This window comes from Vicugna pacos, chromosome 4, assembly GCF_048564905.1.
Source record: "Vicugna pacos chromosome 4, VicPac4, whole genome shotgun sequence".
Taxonomy (NCBI): domain Eukaryota; kingdom Metazoa; phylum Chordata; class Mammalia; order Artiodactyla; family Camelidae; genus Vicugna; species Vicugna pacos.
Window position 1 is genome coordinate 32,315,278 of NC_132990.1, and position 26,186 is coordinate 32,341,463.

At 32.9% G+C, this 26,186-nt stretch overlaps 1 protein-coding gene across 5 annotated transcripts in view; it reads right to left on the reverse strand.

Moving 5' to 3' along the window:
* Window positions 1-26,186, reverse strand: part of JAK2 (Janus kinase 2) — a 166,831-nt gene that overhangs the window by 9,569 nt on the left and 131,076 nt on the right. For all 5 annotated transcript variants that reach the window (XM_072959482.1, XM_006208142.4, XM_072959483.1 and 2 more), the window contains 14 exons: window positions 25,711-25,856; window positions 18,161-18,482; window positions 17,270-17,389; window positions 15,985-16,142; window positions 15,444-15,555; window positions 14,036-14,222; window positions 13,175-13,302; window positions 10,486-10,620; window positions 9,306-9,393; window positions 7,751-7,878; window positions 6,823-6,961; window positions 5,036-5,187; window positions 4,734-4,884; window positions 3,860-3,996 (listed from right to left, as the gene is read on the reverse strand). In XM_072959482.1, the coding sequence (XP_072815583.1) occupies window positions 3,860-3,996; window positions 4,734-4,884; window positions 5,036-5,187; window positions 6,823-6,961; window positions 7,751-7,878; window positions 9,306-9,393; window positions 10,486-10,620; window positions 13,175-13,302; window positions 14,036-14,222; window positions 15,444-15,555; window positions 15,985-16,142; window positions 17,270-17,389; window positions 18,161-18,482; window positions 25,711-25,856 (2,103 nt within the window). The remainder of the gene's footprint in view (window positions 1-3,859; window positions 3,997-4,733; window positions 4,885-5,035; window positions 5,188-6,822; window positions 6,962-7,750; window positions 7,879-9,305; window positions 9,394-10,485; window positions 10,621-13,174; window positions 13,303-14,035; window positions 14,223-15,443; window positions 15,556-15,984; window positions 16,143-17,269; window positions 17,390-18,160; window positions 18,483-25,710; window positions 25,857-26,186) is intronic.

The following is a 26,186-nucleotide window of genomic DNA, read 5'->3' on the forward strand; positions in this document are numbered from 1 at the left end:
TAATCCAGTAGGGCTGGTGCCTCTAAAGAGGAAGAGGGTGAAGGGTATAACTCAGTGGCAGAGTGCATGCCTAGCATGCACGAGGTCCTGGGTTCAATCCCCAGTACCTCCATTAAATAAGTAACTAACTAACCAAATAAACAAATAGATAAACCAACCTAATTACCCCCACCCCAAAAAAAAACCCAAAACAAAAGAACTGACATAAGAGGAAGAGATACCAGCACTCTCTACCATGTGAGGACACAGTGAGAAGGTGGCCATATGCAAGTACTATGAAAGAGTACATTTAATAAAGAAATACTTGAGTAACAAAGACATACACCATTTTGATTAACTATCTAATAATGTACATGAGGACAAAACTATAAGTATGTTTAATTTAAGGAACTTCAAATATCCATTACATATTTTTAGAAAATAATGGAAAAAATCAGAAATTTAAACTAAATAAAACAGTAGTCTGAATAAGTGAACAGTAAATCAGGGTGTTAACTACCAAAGGGTAGTTTTATAAACTTAAAGTTAATTTTTCTAAGTAACTACCATTTGTGAATATAGGTAGACTAATATGCCTAGGTATTAATTCTTTTATAAAACATATTTTAAGAATGTGATTTACATACATACTTAAATCTAGCTGAGTGTGAATAACTACAAATACTGAATTAGTTAAGTCCAAATTAATGAGTCTTTAGGGTGATATAAAGAATAAGAAATTCTCTCAAAATAGAAACATACTCTAATAATGCCAGATAACATTCCTAAAAATAATTTTATAACATTCTTATATAAAAGATCAATCCATACAGCAAACTTCATTGCTGTCTTCTTTTAAGAAATTGCCACAACCACCCTAACTTTTAGCAACCATCACCCTGATCAGTCAACAGCCATTAATGTCGACGCAAGACCTTCCACCAGCAAAAAGATTACAACTCGCTGAAGGCTAGAAGATGGGTAGCATTTTTTAGCAAGAAAGTATTTTTCATAAAGCTAAGTACATTTTTTAAACATAACACTATTTGTACACTTAAGAGACCACAGTATAATGTAAACATAACTGTTACATGCACTTGGAAACCAAAAATTTTGTGTGACTTATTTTTTGTGGTATTTGCTTTTTTTTGGTAGTCTGGGACTAAACTCGCAATCTCTCTAAGGTATGCTTGTACATGAATAATCATAATGCTGACATTTGTACCAATTCAATCATAAGAAAATCTTAGAAACTATAATCAGTGTGAAATTTAAATAGAGCATATATTTATCATACTGCTTTTTTTTTGAGGGGGAAGATAATTGGGTTTACTTCATCACACAGTTCTAATAATTGTTAGTTTGCTATTCACCTCCTCCAATTAAGTTGCAAACTTTACAGAGGCAATTACTATGCCCCACATCCAGTGACCAGTGAAGCACCTGGTACTTAGTGTGAGACTCAGATATTTGTATATTAAAATCACATTATTTGGGGGAAAAAAAACTTAAAATCTGAACGTAATTCAGACCCTCCCAAAGACTCCTGGTTCCTAAACTGCCCACTGGATTTTCATCTACTGATTTAAAAATTTCTAACTCTAAAAGTGAACGATGGTTTTTCACTTTGGATTTTGGAATTTGAAATACTTTTTTCCTAGAAAACAGCCTTAATCATATAAATGTTCATATATTCACATCATATTAAAAACTGAGAAAAGATAAAAGTACAAGAAGAAAATTAAAATGTGTATTTAAAATAGCCATATCAATTGAAGATAATGAAGATTATCCAGATTGTTGCCATTTACTTCAAATAAGTTGGATTTTATTTTCTGAAACTTTCTCTACAGTCAACCAAAAAATTTTCTGGAAGATATAATGAAACTCATTGAAGGTCAAATCTAAGGGCTAGAGAAATTAAATGGCTTATTCAGAATCACAGAGAAAACAGCTTAAGGTTTTCATGATTTTGTGACTAGTGACTATGTTACTACTTTAATACTAGTGGTTTTGGTCATGAAAATATCTGCATACAACTAACATGAATCAAGATGTATTCAATGTATTCAACCCCATGAATAAATCATATTATACTAATTCCTTCCTTTTTTGTAAACAATTTATTGTTTGCAATTTGAGCCCTGAGTGGGAATTAAAAAATTATTTTCTTTGTCTTAACATCATATGATTTGCCCCAAAAAGATAATAGAAAATGATCATGCAACTGAAGCATACTCACACAAACAAAATCAAGTACATATGTGAATAGAAAAAGCATGGAAATAGGAATAGGGAAAGGCTCTCGTCTCATACCTGCTAATACTAGCTGTTTGCTCACAGGCAACCTACTTAACTTCTCTGGACTTTAATTTTTCTCACTGTGAAATGAACAGGTTACTCTTTAAGTGTGAACTATCACTTCTCAAACTGTTCTAGAGAATACTTTCTATGAGATGTCAGCAGAGAATTTAGCAAGGAAGGGACAAAAGGACTAATAAATTTTGGACAATTGCATACTACCAAGAAATTGATGCTATCAACATAGAATTATGGCCAAGGTCACCCAGTGTGGTTGACGTCTTCTATGATTATTTCCCAATGTTCTCTACACTCTGACATTCAAGCTCTTTTATAACCCCCTCCCCTTGAGTGTAGGCTGGATTCATTCATTTATAATGAATAGAATATGGCAGGAGTGATAAGATGCCACTCCTGAGATTAGGATACAAAAAAGACCATCACTTCGATCTTGAATGTTTGCTCTTAGCTCCCATATTGTGAGGTGGCCTATGGAGAAGCCCACGAAAGTGAGCTTGGAAGGAGATATTCTGAGGCCTCTCAATAGCCATGTAAGCTTGGAAGTAAATCTACCCCTAGTCAAGGCTTCAGATGAGACTGCAAGACCTGGCTGACACCTTGACTGCAATCTTGTGGGAGCCTGTGATCTAGAACCACTCAGTTAAGTTGTTCCCAGATTCCGGACTCGCCTAGCCTTAGGTGATTAACAAATGTTTGTTGTTTTCAGCTGTTAATTTTAGGGTAAATTGTTGTACAGCAACAGATACACCTAAATACCTGGACTAGTTTTTTTTTTTTTTTGCCATTGCTACACTCTTTGAAACATTTCTGAGAATGTTTTACAAACAAGGAAAAACAGCAAAATATGAATATAACTAAGCTAATACATAATATAACTAATGTTTAGCTCTGGTAAAGCTGAATCAGAACACTGAGCTCAGATTCAAGACCTAAGTGAGGCCTCCATAATGTACCCATGCCAAAATCCAATTCAGAAGGCCACATGGTACAGAACCCAGTGCTAGCATGCTTAGAGAAAGAAAGCAAGCTTACCACTATGATTGGACATGCCAAGAACTAATCCTTTTCTGGTCTTACTTAAAATATATAGGCTATGCATGACTGTGTGACCTTTCAGCAGAGAGAGACTCTGTCTGCTAGTAAACATGGTCCAGTTAATATCTGGACTCTGAACAATCAGATTATTTCTCCCTGAGACAACTAAAAATGGAGGTGAGAGAAAAGGCTTAATTGTTCCTTTCTCTAACTCATGACTACAACGCACTCTACCAAAAAAGAGTCCCTTGGTCAAATTATTTGGGAAAAATACTGCCTAAATTATCTTCCTCTTGAAAATGTTCAATGTATATTACATGCTAAAGGGTCTGAGAAGTTCTTCAGCAAAGACAGTAGTTTACTTAACACAGCATTTCTCCAACACCTGACAATTAAACCTTTTTTCTACAAACACTCCTCAAAATTTTGTGGAAAGTGAATTTTAGATAATTTCAAAAGCCCTTTTTCTCCCCTAAATAAAATGTTTTATGATTAACTATTTAAAAATCTTCTGACATCCTACCTTGCCAAGTTGCTGTAGAAATTTCAAGTGTCTCTCTTCAAACTGTGTAGGGTCTCGGTCTTCAAAAGCACCAGAAAACCCTAGGGCACCTATCCTCATATTTGGTAACATGTCATTTTCTGTTAATAGTTCATAATCTGTAGAAATAAAGAATAATACTACCATAACCTGGCAAACACATTCTCTGGGTTAAAATGATATGCATGCAAGCTGACCAAAATAATCAGAATGAGTTAGCAATATTAAATACAAACTGATACATGGCAACGCCAATAGTTTAGATTATGTTAATGAAAGCTTTTAATTATAACCCACAATCTGACAGGTTTTCAATAAAGATTTTTTGCAAAGGATAAATGATTACTTTCCAAAATAGACAGATTTAATATTTATAAAGTAAGATTATATTCTGATTTTTATGATGAGAATGGCAAGTAATATTGGAACAGAAAATACGTATGAGTCAGGCAAATGTATATTTAGCTACATATTTTAAAGGTGAGGAGGACAAACAAAAACAAATCTATGTCATGTTAGAAAATCAATCAGTTATAAATTATAGAGAACTAGTTAAAAAAACAGAATTGTTTTTAAAAAGTCAAATAAGCCAAATAAACTTCTATAGTATATTACATACTAAGTGGCAAACCAACATGAAGTTATTAGAAGGAAAAAATTTTAAAAATGGCGAGACTGCTCAATCAGGGAGATCAGAATACATATAAAATAAGAAAAGTCATATGAATGTAAGAAATTAAAGTCTAAAAGATATCAGGGAACTTTCCAGAAGGGATTACAAAATTAGTAAAGATTTATTAAGTACAACCAAGTTAGAAAGCTGGAGAATCATTAGGATTGCTCCATCAACACATACCTGGAGTAAACAAACTGTTAAGATCTCGAATGATGGCTCTGAAAGAAGGTCTAAAATCTGGTTCATAATCCATACAATTATTAATAAGATTTGCTAATTCTGTCCACTTTGGTGCAGGAAGTTGGTGCCTATCTTCATAAAATTGTAGCTTCTATAATTAAAGAACCACACATTGAGAATAAATTATAAACGTCACATCAATCTTCTTTTTAACATAAGACGGGCTAAAGAATATCAAATCATGCAAAAGAACTATCAAGGATCACAGAGTAATTCCAACTTCACCACTGATATAAACTTACTCTTTGAGAATCCAAAGCACTCAGAGGCTTATCTCCTCCACTGCAGATTTCCCACAAAGTGGTACCAAAACTCCATTTGTCTGTTGCTAAGTTTAGATTTTTAGGATTTTCGATGCATTCAGGTGGTACCCATGGTATTCTCTCCTGCAGAACTTTTAAATGATAGGAACAAAATATGGTTAAATAGTTCCCACAAATAAACAACTCTTACATACATAAATAATTTTCACACTAATTTGAATAACCAAAGGATTGTGTACGTGTGCACACATGTGCACATGCTTAAGAGCCAGAAGGGACCTTTGAGATCGTGTAATGTCTCAGCTTTAACAGTGACAATATTGAAACCCATAAAGATTAAGCAATTTCACATACTTTGTTAGTAGCAATGGACAGAATTAGAACCCTGTACAATGAATCCTGGATTGACTAAAGTTTTCATTAAGCCATAGGGTCTCAATTAATACCCTACTCTCTCTACCCCTAACTAATAATTGTATATTCAAAAAAAACTTTTTTCCATAAAATTTGTCCCAAATTCTGTATTTCTTTTGTATTCTTGATTTTTTTTGTATTTCTTTACAATGTGTAAGCAGTAAAGGTAATGTTAACATCATTCTGAGCTGTACTAATGACTGAATAGCAGTGGGTATTGTAACTTATAGATGAAAAACTAAGGACCAACAGGAAGATGTATGACTAAATTATACCAAGATGTTCTGAATATGGAATTAGTATAGGTAGGCTCTGCTCGGATCATGGAATTTCCCAGTTTTTGTGGTCTTTGATCCCATCAGAAAAATAGTATTCAAAAAGGAGGACCACTTTAACATTATCGTCTAGTATTCTGGCATAGATAGACAGATAGACAGAGAGACAGACAGACAGACAAATAAATAAGAGTGAAGGATTAACTGTTGTATCTCTTGGTGTATTTTGGTAAAGCAATGTGAATATTTTTGCTGTATAATTAAGAGATTAAAGAGTACAGAGTCCTTTCTTCCTCACCATGTGAATATATATATTCTATTTCTTCACCTCCGATTCCAAAGGGTGAATTTCCCTGAGTGCCAGATCTAAGATCTTGTAACATTATCTGCCCTATAGTCTCTGTCTTCACTGTCATATAAAGGCAGCAAATTTCAGTACCATTGGTTCAAACAGGATACCAGGTATTAATGTACAAAAGTTGATCAATTTGGATTCTAAATTTTAAACATTCAATTAGAGAAATTAGCTAATGTAATGGAATAGAATTATGACACTATTTAGACCTAAAAAACTCCTTTCAATTATTTAACTGAAATTTTTATTTTAATTGTGTTAAGTAGAAGGTTATCAAAAGTTTTTTTTTAAAAAGGCTTAAAAAGTCAGAATTAGCTGAATAATTAAACTAAATAAAATTTCAAGCTAGATAATATATCTTCTCAAATTTTTATTTAGTGGCTAAAGGGGAGAAAAATTTAGAAAGTTTGTGACTCAAAGAATGATATTAAAAAATTTTACATAATGCTGGATAAAATCAGACATTCCATAAATAATTAGGGATTAAAACTGTTTTAAAAAATCATCTTAACGTCCATAGTAACATGCTTATAAGAAAGGAGAAATAGAACAGACTAGGAATGTAACTAAACCTTAATTTAGATTGCTAAAAATGGTTGCTAAATTTTACTATTAACCAAGAACATGTCAATAAAACAGAATTTGAGAAAAAGTAATGCATGCTTTATGCCACTTTCCAAGTAAAGCTTAATAAAGTTAAATTCAATCCCTGTAGAACTTACTGTCCTTTGGCAAAACTGTAATACTAATGCCAGGATCACTAAGTTTGATGAAAGGAGGATTTCCTGTCTTCCTGTCTTCTTCTCTGATAAGAAGAATATTTTTGGCACACACATTTCCATGAATAAGGGTTTTTTCTTCCTATTAAAGTAAAATGCACATATATTCAAACATTAATCAACAAATATTTGAGCACTTAACATGTTCAAGGCCCCGAAGTGGATATAAAAAAAGAAAAATAAATAAGACAGTATAAAATAATAAACATTAATTTGGAGGCATGCTTTGAGATAATAAAGAAAATGTTATGCCAGCACTGTGCTTCCTGTTTTACATTTTAATTCTATACCCATGATGAAATGAATACTTTTAAAAACCATCTAATGCCACTTCACTTTATTAAGCTGAGGTTTTAACAATATGTATTCCTAGATGGTAACTAACTGCAAGAAATTCTGTTTCTCTTCACAGCAGGACACAGGTGCACACTGAAAGGTCTGATCACTGGCTGGCCCTCTGATATTCTGCTTCTCTAGCAACATTGCTTTCTCCATGGACATAACGTCCAACTGCCCACAAACACCATAACAAGGTATTTTCTGTAGGGATTTTTCTGCTACCCATAGTTAGCACAACATGTTTCTGCAAAGTTTTTGTTTTAATTCTCTAAAACCAAGCGACACAAACTACAGACTGTCCATCAGCAACAGCAGTTCTAAAAAGACTGGTGGGATGCCAAAACTATTTCTTTCAAACTTGATTTTACATAAATAAATATATACCTAAAATAATCCCTTTCATCAACTAACACAAATTATTTTAAATGACTTAGCGTTCATTTACAGATTTCTTGCTCCCAGGTCAAAATCCCTTCTACATTGCTTCATAGGCTAAAACAATAGTTGATAAAAGAATATACTAATTACTTACTAGAAAATGCATGGCCCATGCCAACTGTTTAGCCACTTCAAGCTTCCATAATATATTTATAGAATTTTTATTCTTTTTCAGATATGTATCTAGTGATCCAAATTTTACAAACTCCTGAACCAGAATATCTGTGTTAAAATATAATGATAATAATAAGGCTCAAGTACAATACAATAAAAAGTATATAATTTATTAAACTTTTATAAGTATATTTATAGTTATATGTATTATAGGTAAAGAGATTAAACTACATAAAATTCACTAATTTAAAGAAAGCTTAACAGCTACACACCATTGTATATCTGGGTTTTAGTTTATTTAAAACACCAAGAGGTAAAAGTCTAAACAATTATATATACACACAATATTACATATAATTGTAAATTAGATAATAACAAATTGATTATGTAGCTCTAATCCCCAGTTGTGATTCTGCTTGATCTCGTATTAAAATTGGTTAGTTTTCATATGGTATATAACAATTGTTAGCAACAAAAGTTGCCTTTGGACCTTGCTGGGTAACTGAAATAAATGCAATGAAGGTTTTATGGCCCATAATTAATGTGGAGAACAATCCACATGCCAATAATTAAGAACTGACTACAGGTAAATTTACATCAGGGCAAGTGTCCAAGAAAAAAAAAAGAGGAAAAAAGATCTAGGAGCTACAATGAAAAAGAGCTTAATAAAACTTTTTTATGCAGCATATAAGACCTACTGTATTTCATATCTACCACTGTCACATGTCCCATTATTGTATGTGTCATAAAAGTAAAAAACCTGCCAATCAAACTATAACATGTCATCAATCAGAGAAACACAGAACCACCCTAGTTGGGGGTGAAGGGCAGAACTCTCTACTCTGCATTTAGATTTACTCTCCCTTTATCAACCCCATGAGATAACTGAGACACCTCTATGAACAGATTTGAAAACCACTGCCTTTCAAAAGATTATCAGTTTTCAAAGATATGAAGAAATGTTATGTAACTATGGATGCATATTTAATCCACATTACTAATGGAAAATGGAGAGGTAACTACATAAGTGATTTTCCAAATGTAAACTTTGGGAGTTTTTATGATAGTCAAATTTAGTGATAGAATGTATCTAATATCTACATCCAGTTATTTCTGTCAGTTCCATTAAAATTCAGTATATCATTTATATGCTTTGTCTTAATAACTTCAAATAAATTTATATTGAAATGCCAGTTATATCAATGTTATGCTGAACCAGCCATAATCTATATTGCTGTGGTTAACAGAAAAGGTTATATTTGTTTACTAGAATACTCCACTGTTCTGGCATTTTAACATAAGGCATATTAAACGGTTTATTGCATTTTAATTTCATTCACTGGTTTCCTTATTTATGAAAATACAACTGAACAGTTCTAGAATATTTTTTATTTCAACTATATTTAACTCCTGTTAATTTATAGTTTATATTGATATCTAACTATGATCCTGAAAATGAATTTTCTATACAAACAAAAATACATGTTCTGAGAAAGGCATGACATTAACGTAAGGAAGGCAGTGGTTTTACTTACTCTCCTCTCCACAGACACACACTCCATAATTTAAAACCAGATGTTTGTGAGAAAGCTGGCTCATCATGCTTGCTGCTTCAAAGAAAGACTAAAGAAAAGAAAAACATACAAAAGATGTAAAAGAATTATTTTTTGTTGTTGTCTGTAAGCATTCATAGCCCAGAAAGATACTGTCTGCCATAAGAGAAATGTACTTTCTCCTATTTTCACCAGAACTGTAGATAAGGTTACAACGTGCTTTGGTCTCTTTGGACTTGCAGTTGCCATCAAACTTGATGATAGAGTTCATTCTCAGGAAACCCCTGAGTAAGCTTGGTATAAGGAGATAGCAATAAGAAAGGGCAACATGAATGATGCAACATAAACAGGCTAAGACCCAAAGCACAAAGAGTGGAGACCAGAGGTACAAATAGGGGTAGATACCAGAGACAGTAATACGGGACTGCAGTAAATGGATGGGAGTTTCAAATAACACTTCATAAAGAATTAAGAATAATCTCTGTGCAGATAAAATATTGAAACAACTATGTCGGTAGACTGGCATGGTATCAACATCACTAACTCGACTAAACTTGACTAGCACTTCTGGGTATGGTTACTGAAGATCACAATCACCAACACTGTGGAGTTCTGGATTAGAACAACTCTTCAGTTTATATGTTTCACATCATTTTCCACTAAAATCCTTTAAGACATTTTAAGTATCATAAATGTTTGTTACATCATATTTGGTGATATTCTACTATGCTCAGGACTCTGGCAATTGACAGCTGGGTTTCTACCAGCTAGCATCTCTGGTTGATGCCCACATTTCACCTAGAGTGTTCCTCAGTACAGTGCTTTTCAAAAAAAAAAATTTTAAGTAGATGAAACTGTAGAGGAAATCTGTGGAAACCATGAAGCTCTGGGAAGCCAAGTTTAAAAACCACTGCCTCAGTAAATGCAAAGATGCAATAAAACCCATAATACAATACTAAATAATTAGTTTGGAAATAACGTATCATAAAAATATTCTATAATTTTTAGCACCACCAGAATGCATCCTTAGAAAGGTCCCTGATATATATACACTTTAAAAATTACAATTTTGAAAAGCTGCATGCATGAATGTATTACGTGCATATGAGAGCACCTCTCTAAGTATTATAAACTACATGAACTATGCAAAGAATATACAAACCTCTGAATAGTTTCTATGTGTTTTATCCAGAACTTTTAAAAGAACTTCTGTTTCATGCAGTTGACCGTAGTCTCCTACTTCCCTTCTTACGCCTTTAAAAATTTTTGTAAAAGTACCTTGGCCAAGGCTTTCATTCTTTAAAACAAAAAAAGGAAAGAATGAATAAAGATAGAGAAAGATGCAAGAATAGGAACTATGTTCAATCATACAGTTTTTAAAAATCCATGAGCAAATATTTCCTTTACAAATTAAACCCAGATTTGAGACTCTATATTAGTTATATTCAGCTTCCTTCACAGTAATAAAAGAAAGCAAGGATTAATGAATAATTGTGTTTCGATTCTATCCTATTCTTAAGCGTCCTAAATTAGCTATAATTACCACTTTTTATAATGTTAGTGTTTACCTTCATTTACTTACATGTGAATCTTTTTCTTCATTTGCCTTTCCTAATAGTGCAACAGAAAGGCAGCACAGTATGGTCTCTGCAGGCAGAATGTCTAACCTGTTCTTTATTAGCACTTACTAGTTGTGTGACCTTGTACAGGCTATTTACTCTCCCCATGCTGCAGTTATCTCGGCTTCTTCATCTGAAGAATGGGAATAATAACTATTTTTCCATAGGATTGTTATGAATAAGAAATGAATAAATAGAAGAAAGCATTAGTCTACAACATAGTAAATGTTGGGTAAGTGTTAGCCACTAGTAGTATTAGTAGTATTTCTTGCATATCCTTACAGAATCATTGCACTCTGAAGCAGGGCTGCCTGCATTCAAATTAAAGCTCTAATATTATTAGTTTTGTAATGTTGGTCAGGTCACCTGGCAATTCTCTACTTCTTATTCACATAAGGATTCATATCTTTATAATTCTGGATAATTCTGTCTATTGTCTTCTTAAGGAACTTAGACATCCGTTGGTCTTTCTCATTCTACTCTGAAAGCCTGTAAGTTCTCTTTCATAAATCCCATTTCTTTCTCTTTATCTGCTACATTTGAATAATTTGCAGATCTAGTTTTCAACTAATTCTCCAACTATGAGTAATCTGCTTTTTTAACTTGTCCATTTTTTAAAAATGTCTGCTAACTAAAAATTGGCACTTGCCATCTGCCTCTACAAGGATTGAATCACGTTGGCACTTGCCATCTAACTCTGCTTGGATTAGATCACAAGTCGCTGCAGCTGCTGACCTCCAACACACCCTGAAAGGAGTTCAGGATGGAGGTGAGGAATGAGGTGCTCCGTGCTCTGGGAAAACTGGATGAACAGGCTTTCAGCTAGTTAGATACTTTCAGGAGATTTTATGACCCCAATTCTTGCGTCTCTTCATATCTAGAAAAGGACTAAAATTATTAATGGTGACATCTGTTCCTTGTGACTAACCGCAAGGCTCTGCCTAAACATGTGCTTGACTGCACGTGCCCCCTTCACTGAAATCATATGTAATACTGAACAGTTTCTCAGAGCTTTCTGAGATGCTATCTCCCAGGCTATAGTCCTCATTTTGCCCCAAATAAAACTTAACCCAAAACTCTCACATTGTGTGATTTTATTTCAGTCGACATGTCAATGAAATCTTTTTTTCCTCCAAATCTTTTTGGACTGTTTTTGATGATGTCTTGTTTTTTCCCTATGTTTTCAACTCCTTTTTAATTTTTAAACACACACACACACACACACACACACATACACATATGTATGTATGTATGTATGTATGTATATACATATTTTATAATCTCTATCTGAAAAGTCTGTTATATGAAGCTATTCGAGTATAATTTTGATTTTTTTTGGTCTTCTGATTTTTGCTTAATCTTGTATTATTTCTCTGTTTTAAAATTTTCAATTAAAAGCTCATGTTTGAAGTCATTTTACCTGTGGGAATCTTGGGTAGCCAAGGTTAAGACTATATTCTTTCAAAAAGATTACACAGTTGCTTTTGCCAAGCTCCACAGGGTGTTAAGGGGAGCACTACTTGTTATTTTAATTCAACTTACTGGCTTAGGGTTTTCTCAGACCCTGCTGGTGACATAAAGAAACCCAAACTCAAAAGCTTATAATTACAAATTCTCAGGAGAGACCTTTTTTCCTAAGAGCTCAACTAAAACAAACAACACTCTTTTTCATCTCTTTTTGCTAGTGGGTGAATTTTGCACAATCCGTATATTGTTTTACTGAGGATGTATTTACTTGAAGGTTCTGGCTTTACTCAGAGATGGTCTCACTATTAACTCCTGGCCTTGGCCCCTTTTTGTACTGCTTTTAGATCTTAATTCCCTTCATTGGTGAGACTAATCCCGATCCCACAAAACGTCCTGCAGCCAAACATCAGCTCTATGTACTTCTTTGTTTTCAGTACCTTCTTTGAACTTCCCTTACTTTCTCGAGAACTTGAGAATTAAGATATTCTTTTAGATGAAGACTTAATTTTTAATTAAAAGTTAAGATTTATAAAAAAAATTTTTAATTCCTGAGAAGAAAATACAATTCTATTCTTAAAATAATTAACTCAAGTTTGGTATCCCATTTTCACAAGACAAAAATATTTGAACTGCTAGAAAACTTCTATAATATATGTTATAATAAAATAGTTTCAAATGTCACATGAATGTAACATGGGGGAGAAAATTAAGAAAACAGTTGTTTTAAAAGGACAAAAACACAATAATCAGCAGCTAATGACTTACAAACATCAAATCTTCATTTCTGATTTTGTGGAACACCATTTGGTTCACATTATTATGTCTCTGTAATGTTGGTGACGTTGGTATATCAGAAATACCATTGGTTCTGAAGACTAGAAGGTTTGATTTATCTGTTAAAAAAAAGAGAAAGAATGAAAAAAAAATGTGTGTGTATGTATGTGCATGTGTCTGTGTGTCTGTATGTGCGTATATATATAAACCAAAACACACTGAGGATATAAATTGCTCTAAAGGGATAAAATAAAATGTGTCCTATATACAACAAATACTTAACAATTTCTTGTTCATATTTTTCATTTTTTTCATAGAAAATTATTTTAGGAGCTTATTCATTGATGTACTCTAACTTTGATCTACTCTAACCAGTTATTTCATATATTCAAAATTATAATCCCTTCCTCAAATAATATAATTTTTAGGAATTTTAATAACAATTTAAATATGCCTATTATTTCAAGGAACTTCCAACATTACTATCTTTACTTTAAAAGATAATGTAAAAGAAATTAAAATTTTAAAAGACTATGAAAGTTTTTACTTAGAACATATGAGAATTTGTTAGTGAGGTCTTTCAATTTAGTAAATAAGTGACTTATTGATACCAAGAAATCATTACTTTTTAAAAATATTTTAGAATGATAAAACTTTAAGTCACTTCTAGACAACCCAAACCAAACTGAACAATCTTATTAGAGGATGCTTGTACAAAATATGAGGAAAAAATTAATTTGTTTTTGGAGCTTCTTCTTTCCTATCTCTTTTGAAATCAATATACTCAAGCTATCTCCCACCATATACACAATCCACAAACATATTTTTAAGATAACTAGAAAATTATTTTACCTTTTGGCTTTGGGGGACAGCATTTAGTAAACTGGAAGATGATACTGTCTGAGCGAACAGTTTCCATCTGGTAGCAATTCAAAAGATCTTTAAGATTATTGAAGTTCTTCTTAGTACCACTGAGGTTGTATTCTCCATTCTCATTTTTTGTAATCAAACAGTGCTTATATTCAATGACATTTTCTCGCTATGTTTAATCATTAATAGAGGGAAGGAAAAATCACAATGGATATAATAGTGATTACTATGACAAAAAGGATATAACACAAACAACAGGACATTTAGACACCTGAACTGTGAATCCTAACATAGTATCAGCATAGGACGATAAAGGTGTCTGGCTCCTCAAAAAGGCATCTAATTACATTGCAGAGCATACAGAAATAGCTTAAGAGTTATTTTACTGAAAGGCAAGGAACTACTACTATACTACTACTACTACTACTACTACTAGTAATACCACCACCATCCTTATCAGCTTTCTATCATTTACAAGATAAAAATCTAAGACTATTTTAGCATACAAGGGTTTCCATGAGGTGGCTTCTTCCTCCATCCCCAACCACTGCCACTCTCACCATACAATCCATGTTCTAGCTATACTAAGTGACTTAAAAAATTTCAAGCAAATGCCTTGATATGCTGTTTCATGCCTTGGTAACTGTACATGGTATTTCTCTACAGAATGTACATTCTTTCCTTTTGAGCAGTGGACTTTTATTCAATCCTTAAAACTCAGTTCAATTTCCACTTTTTCTGTGAAGTCTTCCTAACAACTCTTACCCCATTCCACAAGGAAAGGTGATTACGTATTCCACTGTGCCACTACTGTGTTTATAAAATTACCTCTAGTATGGTAATTTTAACGTTTTTCAGTTTTTCAGTGTTTGTCTTACATGCTATACTAAGAATTTGCTCATCACCTATTTTTTTGAACTCCTTCTTATAAGCATATTCATAAAATCTACCCAGTATCTCAAGGTCAATCTCAAGTCCTTCCTACTCCAAAGGACCTTTCTTAATAATTATAACCTTTTCTCTTATTGTCTATATTTGCTTACACTAAATAATACTGATAATAAACAATGCTCAATTTAGTATTTTTTTTGGAGAGACTTGATGAAATTTGACACACTGGTAACACTCAAACATTAAAAAATAAAATAAAATAAACTGCAAATAAAAAGACAGTAGGACATTACAAATAATTTTTAATGTAAATCCTAGGAATTATATCTTATTTATCTATGAAAAATCCCTGAGGTAAATTAAGTTTATTTAACTGCTAGTTATCATATTCAGAGCTATAATTTGAAACAGCAAAAAAGGAAATATGGTAGATATTATGAAGGGGAAATTATATGGACTAAATAGAGATGTTAGCCATTAATTAGTGTGATATACTAACCTCAACAGCAAAAGTCAGAAAATATTTATTAAAATCCTTAGGACTGCATCGAAGTACATAGAGTCCAGTCTGATTACCTGCTTTCTTCAGTTTACTGATAGCAAAATCCATTCTAAATGTAAGAAATAATTTGAATGTTAATGCAGCAAGAATCATAACATTATGACCAAAATGTCACCTAAAAGATCAAAAGTCAAATCTAAAACTCTCAGAATTTTTAGACGTCCCCTCTACTTTATATGTTTATCAATAATCTTGCAAGGTTAAGTATTAAAATTTGCAGTATGTTCAAACCAATTCAGGGGGCAATTATATTGCTTTAAAAACAATGTATTATAAAACATATAAAATCACAAAGAACAATTTATTCATTTGAATTTTTTACCTTCTGATTACAAATTTAGTATTTTAAAAACCATACTCTCATAAAACTTCATTTAACTATACTTTAAATGTAAAAGTATTATTCTGTTGAGTAAAATCTTCTTTGTAACTCATTTACTTTAAAAAAAAGTTTACTTTTAAAGTCTGCATTACTCACGAAATTGGGCCATGACAGTTGCTTTGAATATTTTCAAGTACCATTGGAGGAGCTACTTCTTTACAAAGATAATGATGTGCATCTGCAGTTAATCTATAATATCCGTCAATTAAAGACACAAAAGACAAAGCTTCTCTTAATGAGCTAAGTTCAATTTCCTAAGGGGAGAAAAGAAAGAGAAATAGTAACATTTAAAAAGTCAACTGTATCCTACAATGGATTAAAATCTAAGAAAAAGAAGGCATGCTGATGAACGTTGAGCCCCAGGTTTTCTAATTTTGGTCATATAACCCTGAAATGGTCAGACAGGTAAATCACAGAGATACTTAAGTTAAACAGACAAATAACATTAATGTTTAAGCCAAAAGCTCAAGAAATATCTGAATTAAAAAGAAAACATCCAGATAAATAATAAACTTAAGATCAGAGCATAAAGGAATTCATCTCTTCCCTTTCAATTAAAGTAAATGGAATTTCTGAAGTTATTTTTAAAAAGGAAGGGTTAATCTTTTAGAATCAAACATGTCTCACAGTTTGGGTAGGGCTCACCTGGGAATGGTTTACACTTTGTCATATAAATAGGTGGTATGACTAGTATTATGCACACTTCTATTAGTAAAAAATTTAAAAAATAAAAGACTATACAGTAGTCCCTTCGTCCCTCCATATCTGTATGGGATTGGCTTCAGGACTAACCCTCTGCAGATACCAAAATACGTGGATGCTCAAGTCCCTTATATAAAATGGTATATTATCTGCATATAATTTATGCGCATCCTCCTGTATACTTTAAATCATCTCTAATACCTAATACAATGTAAATGCCATGTAAATAGTTGCCCACACACGATAAATTCTAGTTTTGCTTTTTGGAACATTCTGAAATGTTTTTCCTGAAAACTTTCAAACTGGGGTTGGTTAAGTTTGTGGATGTGGAACCTACAGATACAGAGGGCCGACCGCAGTCAGGAATGAGCACTACAACAGGGAACCAGCACAACCAGGCAGAAAGGGTAGCGGAGGAAGGTTACTGGTACTTTGCTAATCGCAAAAATGAATGAGAAATACATTAATGTACAAGAAATTCTATGGGAAGATAGTGTTGACAGTGATACAAAAAGCTTGATTAAATAAAAAAGCTTACTAAAGTCATGTTTATATTTACAGTTATATTTAAAACTAATCAAAATCACTGTAAGAAAATAACTTTGGTATTAAGATTCTGAAATACTTATTTACAACAACTGTAAAACATAACCATTATTTAATTATAAAGCAAACGTACCAGACTTTTACCATCTTGCTTATGAATAGTTACAATTCTGCTTTCATTTGAGCCTTCTTGGTTTGCTTGTTTAATACTGACATCAATAATATCAGGAAAATCACAATATAACTGTAAACCCTGTAGTTAAGAGCAGTTGAAATTAAAAATAGACAGAATTTATGGTGCCATTTTAAAACAACACTTATGAAAGCAATAACATTCATTCCAAATTCTTTAAGAAAATTATTGACAGCAGTAGATAAGCATTACATGGGATTCTCTCCCCCAATAATCTAACCCTAGGACTACACTATTTCTTACTTTGACTTAAAAGTGAGAGCATTAAAGGATGCCAGGAATCTAAAGTGTGCTGTAGTATCCTTCAATCCAATCAATATTAATAGGGAAAAACTGTCAGAAAGTTGAAAGTTCACCCAAGAATGAAGATAAAAAATAAATATCTGATAACATCCTAAGAATAACACAGTATGAACAAACTTGCAATGCAAATCTAAAAAAATCTAAATTATTTAAGTATATGTCATCATAAAATCAGTGAAAATTAATCTTTTTCCATAAGTAAATTTCATGATTGTGCTTACTATTATCAATACTAGTATAAGAAAAAAGCACAACTACTTTAAAAATCACTTTTAGAATTCAAATCTTTTCTGAAACTGTAAGAACACCATTACTAATTATTTTGTCATGGAAAATTAAATAAAAAACCACTTAAGATCAATGAGAAGAAAACCACAGATATGAACTTGATGATGTTAAAAAAAAAACTTCCACTTTCATCAACAGTAGAGAAGTGCAAGACCATGTTTCAAGTGACTAAAATTATTTTGCTTCTATTGCCATTCTACTTAAATTATCAAAGAATGAGAACATATCATTGAGGATTACCTGTTCTGTCAGTGTCTCACTTTCTTTATGTTTCCCTCTTGACCACTGAATTCCACCGTTTCCAGTTATTACAATGGTTGCAAAAATCTCCTCACCTGAAGGACCTCTTCCAGGTTCTTTTACTTCAAATTGCTCTGTGTAGAAGGCAGACTGAAGAGTTTCCAGATTTATAAGATACTTAAGTTTCAAGTTTCTGGCAGTGGCTTTGCAATGGCTGAACTGCTCAATAAATCGGCGAAATCTGTACCTTATTCGCTTCCTTGTCAAAATATGATAGTCCTGGATCTTTGCTCGGACACATTTTGGTAAGAATGTCTTGTAGCTAGGGATAGAGAGCACACAAGCAAAACAAATTGGAACAAAACAAAACTGAAAGAGAAGTTACCACTGTTCTCCATAATAAGTAACTGGTCGGCAGAGGAGTCAAGTGGATAAAGGTGACACACTCACCATCCATACAGTATAAAATCTTCAAGGGTTTTTATTTGATGATGTGAATGTATTTACCAATTCTGAGTTACTGTAAATTTTTAGAAAAGATGTTAATTTTCTTCCCCCAATGAAATAAAGACTTAGCCTAGTTAACAATGGAGCCTTTAAAATTTTATTTTCTCTTATTATCTTATATGCCATTTTTTGGCACTGTGTTGCCAAATATATTTCCTATGATGCTATACACCAAAATTTATCTGAATTCCGGAAGTTGTTACATTTTGTTAGATACTACTGATAGCCATTAGACAAACATACTTTTTGTGTATACATTACTTTCTCAGGCCAGCTTCAGTAACTTCTAAATTCCTTCACAATCAAAACAATTCCATTTGGAAATGTTTTAACTCTTTTGTACTTCCACCTCTATGTAAAATATCCTAAAGAAGGTAGATAACTTCTTTCTCTCCTGCTAAAATATCTGACAAATGAAGAACATTTTAGTTTTGAAGGTACAAGTATGTTAAAATTTCCATGCCTTCACATATGCTAATCCTTCTTCCCATCACCCATCTTATCTGGTTAGCTCTTACTCATTCTGCAAGTCTCAGCTCCAAATATCAATTCCAGGAAACCTTCAGGACCTCTATGACTCCATTAGATGCTCCTCCCTTTGTCTGATAGCATTCTGTGCACCATTCCATAATATCACTTATCACAGTATCACTTATCACAGCATATTATACTGTACTTGAGTGCTGGAGCTGGTTAGTGCTGAGAAATTACCATTGTAAGTTAAAGATTATTCTATAATTATTTTATATTTAATTTTATTTTACATTTTACTACCATCTACACTTCTGAAGTTATTCATGTCTATCACATCGGAGTGACAGAAGGGTTTGTTACTGCTCATCTCTAATTCTGCATTCAGTGATGTCAGGCTGATACTTTGAAATTGGCCATGGCAAGGGCATTTATACCATGGATATCAGCAAAAATTACAAACAAATCACCTTTTTTTTTTTTTTGAGAACTAGTGCTAAACATTTACCAGTACACCACTGCTTACTTACTCCCTTTCCTCCCTACTCTAATACCCTTAAGGAACTCTCTCAGTTTTGTACTCAAGTAGCCAAAGCTGCTGGAGAAAGTCATTTAACAAGGTAGATGGGTTGTATTGTAAATTCATAATCACTAATTTTAATAGGATTTTATCACTACCATCACTTTTATATTTCTCTTTTCAATTAATTTTCCCATGTCCCACAATTATGTCAAACCTTCTCTAATTTCCTCACACTTCCTACCTTTCTTCTGCTTTAAGCCCTAGCTACAACCCTCCTCACTTTCAGCAAATTACTTCATCTCTTTCCTAGGGGAAAAAAAGATCTTCTAAGCAGAGCTGCCTCAATATCTTGCCAGCAAACCTACATACATCTGCATTCATTCTCCCCTCCTTCCCACCTATTCATTTCTTGAACATGTACTTACCTCTACCCTCTCTCTTCCTCTAACATAGATCCACCCTCTGGGGAGTTAGTTATTTATTATTTCTCTTCTATCCACATGTTTTAAAAATACTAATCTCCCCATCTTTGATGTAATGTCTCTCCCTCTCTCATCTCCCTCCAGCTATAGCCTATGTGGCTTATTTTTCAAAGGGTTTATAGAGCCATTTCCATTTTTTTCCTTACTCCTGAACTCACTCCAATCTGACTTTTGTTCCATCATTCCATAGAAACTGCACTTGCTTAATCAAGAAAAACTTCCATGTTGCTGAAACTAAATTCCTTATTCATTTTATTTGTCATTTTCAGCAGCATCCAACGCTGTTGGTCATTCTCTCCTTGAAATTCTCTCTCCTTAGGCTTCCTGATTTTATTCCCATCTCTTTGGCTACTTCTCAGTCTTCCTTACAGATTCATTTCCCTTTAGCTGGTGGTTTTGTTGGAGTTCCTCAAGATTTAATTATGGGTCCTCTTCTCTTCTTATCTATACCTTCTTTCTCTCTAGATACTCTACAAGCAAATGACTAATATCTCTACCTCTAGCCCAGACTTCTAAGCTCCAGACCCGTATCTTCCACAGTTAAGTCAATCTACCCGTTTAACATGGATGTCTCAAAAGCACCTCAAACAACGTGTCAAACCAAACTCATGATTCCTCCTTACGTGCTCCCTAAAAGATCCTCTTACAGCATTCCTTATCTGAGTAGATTCAAAAACAGCACACAGTCCATCTACTTTTGTAATCCCCAGAAACTCAAGAGTCATTCTTTACACTACCTTCTCCTTCAACCCCCATTATTCAATCCATCACCATATTTCCTTGATTTTACCTTCTAAATATTTCTCCTATTTGCCCATTTTTCTCATTACTAACCCATTCAATTGTATCTCCTGGAGGAACTACTGCAATGCCCTTACTCTCTGGTCAACACACTTTCCACTTGCTCTTCCAACACTCTGATTTGTTTCCTACACTGGAGTCGTGGGGATCTTTTAAGAACACAAATCTAATTATACCCTTGCTTAATACTCTACATAGTTTGTTAGTGTTCTTAAACTTATCAACATGACACTAAGGTCATGGTCCAGCCCCGGCCTCATCACCTACTAAGTCTAGCCATACTGACTCTCTTCATTCTTTCTATGCTCCCTTCTGCTACAAGGCGTCTTCCATGAGTCTCTATTCTCTAACATTTACCTCTCTCTACCCATTAAATTCTACTCATTTTTCAGATCTAAAAAGTCCTACTCTGTTCTTTTCCATGGCAAGTATATATTTGCAAGTAAACAAATATATAAAATTTAATAAAAGTATGGATAGCATAAAGGAGAACCTCAGTAAGTTTAGGGAAAAAAATGACAAAGTTTAAAAATACAATCAGAATGCAAATGATTCCTACTTTACCTACTTCTGTCAAAAACATTAGTTACACCAAGAGCCTTATTAAATCTGGAAAACAATTTTTGCAAACAACAATGGCTACTTGATTTAATGCTTTGAAAGTTTATCTGGAGATAAAAAGAGGAGTTTAAGATAACAACATACAAGTCTTTCCCTTTTGATGCTTGGAATAAAAAAGCAGACATACATCCTTTGGGAATAACATAGGAGTGAATGGTGCTTGAATATGGTGAATACATTTCAGCGTCATGGTATCAGAATTAGACTTGTTAGAAACACTAAAAATTTCCAAGAGACAAAGTTGTTAACTCTTGAAGCATAAAAACATTTTTGCTGATGCTTTTCTTACATTGAATTTTTAAAGTATCCTAAAATTGAGGCCCTGAAAGGCTCTGAAATTGAGCCTTGCCTTATATACTACTTTCTGTACCATAAAATGAAACCTGCCTCTTATTATTACAACTGGAGTAGGCCAATGGAAACTCTAGTATTTGCTTAGGTGTCTAGAAAGGGAATCTAGTGATACGAAGTATGTAGCTCAGTTGCTATGAAAGTAACCTTGGCCCTGGCCTATTATTTGCAAATTCAGCAGAGTCTCCTTTAAATTCTTTCCATTCTCCAGTTCTCTTCTTCCCACCCTGTGGCAAACGAAGGATTTTAAAGAGCAAATGAAGAATGAAAACAGAAAAATCTTACTCGTTTCATTTACCTTCTATAATTCGACACCTAAGCCACAATGTCCAATTAGGAATTGGCAAAAAGAGTAAATAACTAATACATACACAAAGAGATGCACGAACACATATATAAAGGTACATATGAACACATAGAAAGAAAGCATGCGCTCACATACACAGAGGCACCTAACACACAGGCACAGACACCAGAGATGTATTTTACATGCATTTTTTAAGTCTGGGAAAGAATATGTATTTAGTTATACTAATCAGAGATCCACACGCTATTGTTTCTAGAATGTTTCTAGGAACAAAGCAGCTTATGTCATGCTGCCAAGATCTAATCATTCATCTGTTCTCCCATCAATTCTGAAAATTTAACACTGAGTAGAGTTTCTTGATTATTTCTCAGAAATGAGCATCAAATGAAAATTCAGGAAACATCAGTGAGTTAAATTACATTAAGAGGCAAGTAAGTCGGGCATGTTTTTGCTTCAGTACTGGCACAGACTATTTAATATTAAAATATCATGATACCAAAGGAAAAATAAATGAGATTACTTCAAATGTAAACTCTTGTGCTACAAATGACAGTTCCAAGAAAATGGGGAAAAAATCCCACAGAATAAGAAAAATATTTAAAAATCATATATATGATAATTTACATATAGAGACCTGTATCCAGAATACATAAACAACCTTTACAATTCAGTAATTTAAAAATATTGAATTGTACAAATAAAATGGGTAAACTTTATGATATGTGAATTATACCTCAATAAAGCTGTTTTAAAACATCCTAGAATCTTATAATGAATTTTAAGACTTATACAAATTTTAAAGTAAAACAAAGAAAAAATGATAAAGAATTTTGCAGATGTATTTATATCCTGGTAAAGATAATCAGAGAAATATAATAACTAAACATTCACTGGTTTTAGAACACTAGACATAATTCAGGGAGAAAAATAAATAGATGGCATGATTCCGGACCTCAAAGAAACCACAATCTACACAGAAAGATTGTGCCAAGACTCTGGACAATATCATGGTCTCCAAAGCAGAAGTGTTCCACTATAGCTTAAGCCTAGAGATGGCTTCATATTTAAAAGCTTATTTTCAGTGGCTCAAAGCTTCTCTATTCCTTTCAACTCCTTTTCTTCAACTGTGTTCCTTTCAATTCCTTTAGTTTCTATTAACGATATCTAAGATATTCATCCCCAACTGTGTTCTACTATGGTCTTGCTATAGCAGGTATTCAATAAATAGCTGTTAAATGAATGAACAAATGAATAAATGAATGATTGAATGAATAAGTTAATATCCTAAGAAGTGTTTGTCTGCACTTCATAAATATCAACTTCTTAACTGAATTTGTTTATTTTGCTTTTATTTTCTTTGGTTTAGGAGATTGATTCAAAAAATACTATAAGATATCAAAGTAAAAAATTGAATTTGACATAAACAGAGGGAAAGATATATTGTATTCTTGGATTAGAAGAATTAATATTGTTAAAATGACCATATGACCCAAGGAAATCTACAGACTCAATTAAATCCCTATCAAAATACCACTGGCATTTTTCTTAGAACTAGAATAATTTTTAAATGCTTATGTAAACACAAAAGATCCCGAATAGCCAAACAATCATGAGAAAGGAGAACAGAGCTGGAGAAATCATGCTCCCTAACTTAAGACCATACCACAAAGCTACAGTAATCAAAACAGTATGTACTGGCATGAAATAGAAAGCCCAGAAATAATCCCACACATTTATAATCAATCTACAACAAAGGAGGTAAGCATATACAATGGAGATAAGGCAATCTCTTCAATAAGTGATGCTAGAAAAACTGAAGAGCTACATGTAAAACAATGAAATAAGAACACTCTCTAACACCGTATACAAAAATAAACTTAAAGTGAATTAAAGACCAAATGTGAGAGCAGATACTATAAAACTCCTAGAGGAAAACACAGGCAGAACACTCTTTGACATAAATTGCAGCAATATTTTCGGTCTTCTAAAGCAAAGGAAATAAAAGCAAAAACAAACAGAACCTAATTAAACTTAAAAGCTTTTGCATAGAAAGGAAAGCATTGACAAAACAAAAAGACAACCTACCAAATGGGGAGAAAATATTTGCAAATGATATGACTGATAAAGAATAAGGGGAGGGAATAGCTCAGTGGTAGAGTGTGTGTTTAGCATGCACAAAGTCCTGGGTTCAATCCCCAGTACCTCTTTAAAAGAAAAAAAAATGTTTTAAAATACAAGAAGTTTCTTCTGTATAGCACAGGGAACTATACTCTGTATCTTGCAGTAACCTAAAATGAAAAAGAATATGAAAACAAATACATGTATGTGTACCTATGACTGAAATATTATGCCGTACACCAATTGACACATTGTAAACTGACTATAGTTCAAAAGAATATTTTTAATTAAACCCCCAAAAAATCAATATCCAACATACATAAACAGCTCATACAACTCAGCCACACACACACACACATAAAACCCAAATAAATAGATTAAAAAATGGGCAGAAGAACTGAATAGACATTTTTCCAAAGAGGAAATTTAGATGGCCAACAGGCACATGAAAAGATGTTCCACATAGCCAATCATCATGAAAATGCAAAGCAAAACCACAATGAGATTATCACCTCATGCCTATCAGAATGGCTATTATCCAAAAAGAACACAACATTTGTTAATGTTGGCAAGAATGCAGAGAAAAGGGAACTCCTGTACACTGTTGGTGGGAATGTAAATTGATACAGGCACTGTGGAAAACAGTATGGAGGTTTCACAAAAAACTGAAAATAGAACCACCATATGATCCAGCAATTCTACTCCTGAATATACATCTGGAAAAAATGAAAGCAATAATTTGAAAAGATATATGCACCCCAATGTTCACAGCAGCATTATTTACAATGGCCAAGGTATGGAAGCAACTCATGTCCATCAACAGATGAATGGATACCCCCCAAAAAAACAAACAAAAAAAAATAGATGAATGGATAAAGATGTGGTAGACACACACAGACAGACACATACACACACACACACTGGTATACTACTCAGTCATTAAAAAAGAATTAAATTTTGCCATTTGCAATAACATAGATAGACTAGAGGGTATTATGCTTAGTGAAATAATTCAGACAGAGGACAAATACTGTATATTATTACTGAGATGTGGAATCTGAAACATACAATAAAGTAGTGAATAAAACAAACAAAAAAGCAGACTCACAGATATAAAGAACAAACTAGTGGTTACCAGCATGGAGAAGGAAATAGGGAGGGGCAATTTATGGGTGGGGGAAAAGCAGTTATTATCGGATTATATGAAATCATGCATTTGAAATCTTTGAAAATTGTAAAAGCACTATAGAATTTAAAGATTCTTTCAATTAAAATAAAAAAGTATGGGAAAACACAGAAAATACAAATAAATTATATAAAAACTCCAACCATTCATATTTATGTATATGGATTTGCAGAAGGAAATTACCTGACAGAGCTATAGATGTCCAGTGGAGTCTGATCCTTTTCTTTAGCTATTCTCATCATATCTAACACCGCCATCCCAAGACATTCTTCCTGTGTTTCATGAGTCACAGGTACTTTTATCCATCCATGCAAAAAATCATGCCGCCACTAAGATAAAAAAAACAAACAAAAATTTAGAAGAAAATATCTCATAAGTTGCACTATCACATTTTAATCTACCACTGTATTTTAATCTATAATTTAATTTCCAGAGCATATGCATTTAAAAAGAACGTCAACTCATCCCTTGATTTTCAAACATTTTACCCTAAAATTTTAGAAGTTCCTTGCAAATGGAAACTGATTTAAATTTGGCTTCCAATTATAGAGTATTTTTTGACATCAGTCTATTTCACTGCTTATAACTTCAAACTGTATCTTCTACATCACAATTTCCTAAATTAAATTAATTATTAATTAATTAAAAACATACTGAGT